This window comes from Crocuta crocuta, unplaced genomic scaffold, assembly GCF_008692635.1.
Source record: "Crocuta crocuta isolate KB4526 unplaced genomic scaffold, BGI_CrCroc_1.0 scaffold797, whole genome shotgun sequence".
Taxonomy (NCBI): domain Eukaryota; kingdom Metazoa; phylum Chordata; class Mammalia; order Carnivora; family Hyaenidae; genus Crocuta; species Crocuta crocuta.
The window spans coordinates 146,145-153,682 of record NW_027529224.1 but is presented as its reverse complement, the minus strand read 5'-3'; the positions used below and the strand labels follow the sequence as shown (position 1 = coordinate 153,682).

Here is a 7,538-nt window from a genome sequence, read left to right as displayed (position 1 = left end):
TATGATCATCACTATTTTTATTTCATTTTATTAAAAATTTTTAATGTTTATTTATTTTGAGAAAGAGAAAGAGAGAGAGTGTGTGACAGCGCAGCGCAATTGGGGTGTTTGCAGAGAGAGAATCCCAACCATAGAGCTAAGGGCGGGGCTTGATCTCATGAACCAGTGAGATCATGACCTGAACTGATAATCAACAGTTGGATGCCTAACTGACTAAGCCACCTAGGCGCCCCTGATCATCACTATTAATGACGAAACAGGGCCTCACATAAAGATTACTTACCTGAATTCACAGAACTGGGAAATGGCGTTGCCAGACACAGTATGCCCTGTGTTGTGTTCAGTGCTGACTGCTAATCCTACAATGGTCCAGCCCCTTCCTCAAGGCCCCCATCACGTCCCGGTTTCTCAAACTATAAATGAGGGGGTTGAGCATAGGAGTAAGGACTGTGTAGAAACTAGAGACCATCTTGTCATGACTAGGCACCCTGTAGTGCCGAGGCCTCAGGTAGATGAACATGGCTGCCCCATAGAAGAGGGAGACAGCTGTTAGGTGGGAGGAACAGGTGGCCAGAGCCTTTTTACCAGCCTGAGCAGAACGCAGGTGGAGCACAGCCCTCAGAATTCGAGCATAGGAGGCCACGATGATGGAGAAGGGAAGAAACAGCATGAAGATACAGCAAGCATATATCACATTCTCAAAAATGGATGTGTCTATACAGGCTAATTTCAACAAGGATAGCATCTCACAAAAAAAGTGGTTCACTTCTCTCAAGCCACAGTAGGGGAAAGTCATTACTACCATCATCTGTATCACACCATCTATTATCCCAAAGGCCCAGGAGCTCCCAATAATCTGGAGACAGACCCTCTGATTCATGAGGACAGGATAATGAAGTGGATGGCTAATGGCTACATAGCGGTCATAAGCCATGAGTCCCAGCAAGAGCCCTTCGGATCCCACAAGACACACAAAGAGGCCAATTTGTATGCCACAGCCCACAAAGGAGATGGACTTCCTGCCAGTCAGGAAGTTGACCATCATCTTTGGAACATTGGTACAGACCAACATGAGGTCCATGAGGGAGAGCTGACTGAGGAAGAAGTACATGGGTGTGTGAAGTCGAGGATCTACATAGATGAGGAAAAGGAGAAGGAAATTCCCACAGAGGGCCACTGTGAAAACCATTATAACCATAGAGAAGAGGGCAAGGTCAGTTGGACTGTGAAAAAAAATGCCCAAGAGGATGAAGTCATCTGTGGATGATTGATTCAACCATATCTCCATGGCTTAGTTGATGTTTCTGGTCACCTAAGAGTGTGAACAAAAAATATTGGATTGACTGATATTTCTATATTACCTCTGCGTTCTACATCTTCAGCCACCTGTTTTGTTTGTAATGCATGAGACTTCAACAACCTAAGCTTTGAGATATAGAAGGGACACTCCTTCATATTCTCATCTAGCAGCAATAAGAGTCATCCTAGTTTATAGAATGGATCATGTATCTGTATTTGTGTATATCTTATCTAGGAAGAATTTATCATTTCTGCAATCAAAGTCTTGACTTTATCATATTATATTGAGTATTTTATGATATCAGACAGACTTGGTAAACTATCTCAAACAGGGCTGTACATCTCAGCCCAAAAGACCATTTATATGCATAATGGAAAGGAAGTGTATGAAGCATGAGTGCTCTTTAGCCTGTATATCTTTCTTTATGTTCTGAAAGTGTTATCAGGCTAGCCAATCTGGTATATTTATAATATTGATAAATGAAGCATCTTTCATGCCTCATATGAGAAGGAAGAGTCACAATTAGATGCCATTATTGTCAATTATTTTGGGGGTGACAGGGGTGACAGGAAAGTCACAAGGCCAATGTGAAAAAGCAACAGTTTGGTGCCCAAACCTATTAAGAACAGTGAGGTCTTCAGTTGTGCTGAACTTTTAAAAATAATCCCAGGATTAGGCTTCAGTAAAAATATCTTCAGTATCTTTTTCTTAGGTAAGTAAATAAACAGGTAATATCTACTTACCTAAGTTGTCTTTAGTAGACATCAAAGAGCTTTCTTTACAAAATATTTCTAACTAATATCTTGGACATGGCTTTTACTCATGGCCTTATAAAAATTCCAATTAAATTATTGGAGCATGTCATTAAAAGGGATTTCTCTTGATCTTTGGTCAATAATTTTTCACTAAATATCTTACTAAGAAACATGACCCAATTTTACATGAACAAAAGCCAAGTTAAGAAATAAAAGCTATGAATATTAAAACCCCCTTGAGAATAGTCACACTATCTGAACCCAAGGAAAATAATAAATGATTATAAATAATTAAATGGAAAACATCATACTATTCTGACACAACTCTTTCTTTTATTGTTGTCCCCACTCTCTCACTCAGTGGGAGTATTGTCTTTTCCCTCAAAGATATTTCCAGTTTTTAGGCTTCTCCTCTCTTTTATTAGCCTCTTTCTAATTTCACCTGTCCCCTTATTCATTCAGTACTGCCCTGTCTGGCATTTTCATGGTTCTGCAAGTGGCAGAGCACTGTGGTCTTTTTCCTTAAATTTGTATTAGGTATCTATTAGCTAATATAACTAATTAGCTATTAGCTGTGTAACAAATAGCTCCAAAATTTAGCATTCTCAATAAAATGACAATCATTTATCATCTTACAGTTTCTATGGGTCAGGAATATGAGTGAAGCTTAGCTGGGTGTCTGGCATAAGGTCTCTCAGAGGGTTATTGTGAAGTTGTCAAACAGGCTACAGTCCTCTCAAGGCTAGACTGATGAGGTTCCACTTCCAAGATCACTCATGTTTCTGTTTGTAGGCCTTGGTTCCTCTTCATGGGGCTGCCTCACACTGAAGAAGTAGCTGACTTCTTTCAAGGCAATGATCCTGGCGACAGTGAGAATGAAAACCACCCTAGATAGAAGCCAGTCTTACAACCTAGTACTGGAAGTGACATCGCATGAGTTCAACTGAATTCTATTATCTAGAAGTGAATCACAAATCTATCCCACACTCACGGGAGGAGAGCATAAGGGCATGAATACCAGGAAAGAGGATGAATGGGACCATCTTATAGGCTGTCTACCACATCCTTTCATGTTCCATCTTAAATTCTGATTATTGATATAAATAAACTGGGCTTTCACTATTTTAAAAGTGATCTTGTCATATAAGAAAGATGGTGAAAAGAAAAGAAAGGTGGGGATTTGTAAGTTGCCTAGAAACAATGAATCACACATGTTGAGTTTGTCAGTCCATCTCTCATTTGTTGAGAAGTGACAGGGCTCTCTTCCTGGTTCTAGTGACAGGCAATTCACAATCAGTAAAAAATAAATTCAATTCTTGTATCCCACAGTACTCCCAACCATTTTTTTATTTGACCTCATGGTAAAATCCTGCAGTGAAGTTACAGTGAGATTGATTATTAAATAGACCCTCTTCTACAGATGAGGAAAATGAGGCTCTCAAGAGTTGTTTGGAGTGCCCAAGATTACATGGTTGTTAAATACATGACCAAGACTTGATTAGAGACATTTGGAACGGAAGTTCTGGATACTTAGCATATCAGGCTGTTTCTGGGCAAAAACTATTCTAAGAGGGGCAAGCTACCTTATCTTAGAAAAATTCTCAGTTAAGAACTTCCAATTTTCTTTATGTAATTCTTGGGTCACTGCACAGCCTTCTGATCCATAATCTACACTCTTAAAACTAGGAAATCCTTTTGCCATTGTGGCTTCTTGTAAGGTATAACTGTTATCACAGATGAATACCTGATCATGTTAAGTGCTTGCCTTATGAAGTGATTAGTTTAAATGGAATTCCTGAAACCAGATGAAAATTACACTTATATTTCTGAACTTATGAAACTCAAGGAAAGACTTGTGAGTGATTACCATAAGGCTGAAGAGGAGGAGAATAAGAATCCATCAACTTACCTGTTTCTCCAAATGACACCAAAAATCATTAGATTGCAGACACCCCTCCCAAGCCCCAGCCACTGCCTCAAACTTCCAATTCTCTGCAGAACTTATACCATCATATTTCTTTCTTACACATCAAATAAGAAAACAACTAAGCATTGATTTTCACTTCCATGTGTTAGAAAAGTAATATCCATTATTATCATCACATTTCTTTAATGTATTTTACTCTCCCAATCATTTAAGTTCTAAACGATCTATGCAGAATACGCTATGTGCCTGAAGTCAAACTTTCTCCTGGTCCTGTTGATTTGCCTTTAATGGAGAGTCTTGTTTCTTACAACGGACTCTATTATCTTCCCTTGTGTCACCACTGTATTTAAGGCATCTTCATTTTGCCAGTATTCATGCAACGGTCCTGACCTAAGCACCTTCTCGTGCATCACAAGTTGTAGGCACCTTCCAGAGCACCTCTCTGTGGGCCATGCCATTTCTCAAGACTGCGAGCAGAGCTCCACCTGTAACCTATTGAAGTCCAGGTATGGCCCTTCTCTCCTTTTCTAGCTTTTCATCCCCAGCCCATTCTAAATAATTCCTACATTCCACCTCAACAGACACCTGCAGACTGCTAAATATGACTTCTGTTTGCCCCTTTTGATTTTGCCTCACACTGTTCCATTGATCTGGCTTGTCTTTTTTCAAACCCCTCTTATCATCAAATGTTGCTGTCTTTCAGGGCTTAGCTCAAACCTGCTTCTGTCATTGAAGTGACCCTCATGCTAGGTGATCTTTCCCCTCTAGCTTCCCACATCACATTTGTTTGGCCTGAGAATGTGCTTCTTGGGTTGCATTTATGGTTCACAGCAGCCTCCCGACTGTTGTCTCTGCTTCTCTACCCAGCATCTGGAGAGTTAAACCATCATCTAAATCTCTAGTCAGGTGATGTTACTCTTGTGATCAAGATATGTCATTGGCTCCCAACACACACAGAGCTAGACCAAACTCTTTCAAGACCCCCTAAGCCATATACGACCCACCCTCATGGATACCCTTCTCATACCCAGTGCTTCAAATTGGGCTCAGACCCTTTACTCTTATTCTGAATATTTCTGCTATAGAAACCTCTTTATTCTTTCCGGATCAAGCCAGACACACTCCTACCTTAGGACCTTTATCCTTTCCTCTTCGTGGAGTATTCTTCCTCCAGCTATCTTCATGGCTCACCCTCATTTCACATCTTCACCAAGTGTCACTGAGAACTTCTCTGCAAAGTCTCCCATGTTCCTATATATATGTGTGTGCTGACTTAATAAAATAGCCCAATTAAATGACATGCAGCTGCAGCCTTCAAGTTCTGAGAACAGAAATCCTGGGCCTTTCATTGCAAAAGCTGTTGTTCTTGATGTGTACTATGAATTCATGGCTGAATTATTTCCTGTAAGGAACAATGAGTGATAACCTAAGAAGTACCTTCATGAAAAAAGAAAGAAAGAAATATTTTCAGGTATTAACATGACAAAGTGTTCTCCCCAAATGCATGATAGTAATATCTAGGATACATTTGTGAAGGATGTATTCATTTCTACTTTACCTTCCTACAAAGAGAAAATGCAAAGACCTCACAAGAGAATCTCTCTATGTGAAGATGGGGTGATTTCCTACACTAGGATGGCCCTGCACAGATTTATAGCCAGGGATATTGACTACATGAGCTTTTCCCTACAGGGGGAACATATCCTGACTTATGCCCAAGGGTTTGTGTCCTTAACACCAAAAACTCTCTGATGTAGTGTGTGTGTCCATGGTGGTTTAGGGATGGTTCTATATGAGTAAATTGCTGTTCCTACAGCCTTGATCATATCAGATGGAGGATCCCTCAACCAGCAGAAGAAATCAGATCCCTCAGACTTTACAGCTGAAGTTCCTCCTGTTCTGAGGATGTCCAGCCCTATCCTTTGTGTGTAGAGGCATTCAGCTGCAAGTATTTTCTTTTTTTTTTTAAGTTTATTTATTTTGAGAGCGAGAGACAGAGCGAGAGTGAGCACAAGCAGGGGAGAGAAAGAGAGAGATAGGAAGAGAGAGAATCCCAAGCAGGCTCTACAATGTCAGTGCAGAGCCCCATGTGGAGGTTGAGCTCACGAACTGTGAGGTCATACCTGAGCTGAAATCAAGAGGCAGATGCTTAACCAACTGACCCACCCAGTGCCCCAGCTGCATGGATTCTCTCTTTCATCACCTCTGACAATTTTCACACTTCTTTTTTTTTTTTTTAAATGTTTTATTTATTTCTAGGAGAGAGAGAGAGAGAGACAGCGTGAGCAGGGGAGGGTCAGAGAGAGAGGGAGTCACAGACTCTGAAACAGGCTCCAGGCTCTGAGCTGGCAGTCAGCACAGAACCCGACGCGGGGCTCGAACCCACGAACTGCGAGATCATGACCTAAGCGAAAGTCGGACGTTTAACCGACTAAGCCACCCAGGCGCCCCCAATTTTCACACTTCTATGTCTCATCAGAAATAGTTATAGCACACTTATAGCACAGTGTCTCTCCCTAGGAAAAAAATTTTTTTTTGCATAAACACCAATTAAAATGGAGAATCACAAAGGACATCTGGAGTCCCGGGTTAAAGACACAGTTGTGTCACCACTAACTGTGGACCTTCTCCAGCATTTAGACCTTCTATTGCAAGAGGATAATCACACATCCTCCACCAGTGCTTTCTATGAGCCTCAATGAGAGAGTTTATACGGAGCTTCCCAGGAAAGCTTTCTGCAAACGTAACTAGCACTAACATACTATGTTGTTCATTAGTGACATTTCTCTCCCTATCCTAAATGGCTCAAATAAACTCTGATTCTTATACCCACTACATACTTAGCATTTCCACTTGAATGCCCAATGATCTTTTCACACCTGCAGTGATCAAACTGCACTCTTGGTCTCCACTGGAAAAACATCTGTTCTAAACTTCTCAACTTAATTAATGTCAGGTCTCTCTAATTGCTCAGGACATAGAATATAGGTCATCTTGAATCTTTTCCTTCTCTCTCACATCCCAACCATCAGAAACTCCTGCTGGGTTTTCACTCCTGACCACTTTTTACTCCTGCCAGCTTCCATCTGACCACATCACTGTTACTGCTTCCCGGATGATAATAATGACCCATAGGTGAACTTGCCTCTCCATTCCACCCTTGCTCCCACACTAGTCTATTTACCATTTAGCACTGGAATGAACATATCTCTGAAACTAAAATGTGTCCAGTCTAGAGCCAGACATTTTTGGCCAGCCTTCCTTCACCACCAAGACCTCCTTGTCTTCTGCTGTCCCTTAAATTCCCTTGACTCCTCCAGTTCATGGCCCACCAGCCCCTGCTTGGGTTCCTCCCACACAACAGACAGACACCAGCCTCAGGGCCCTTGGCACTTTCTCCTACTTCTTCATGGAAGACTCTTTCCAGATATGGTCCACATTGTTCTCTCACACCCTTCTCACATTTTCTCTCTCTCTCTTTTTTAAAAAATTTAAATGTCTTTATTTTGAGATACAGAGAGAGAGCAGGAGAGGGGCAGAGAGAGAGAGGAAGACA

At 41.2% G+C, this 7,538-nt stretch overlaps 1 protein-coding gene across 1 annotated transcript; it reads right to left on the bottom strand.

Moving 5' to 3' along the window:
• Positions 1–340: 340 nt before the first annotated feature.
• LOC144226863 (olfactory receptor 2V2) lies at positions 341–1,288 on the bottom strand. Its single transcript, XM_077758374.1, has one exon. It carries the CDS (start codon positions 1,286–1,288, stop codon positions 341–343), a length of 948 nt encoding a protein of 315 aa, XP_077614500.1.
• Between the last annotated feature and the right edge of the window lie 6,250 nt (positions 1,289–7,538).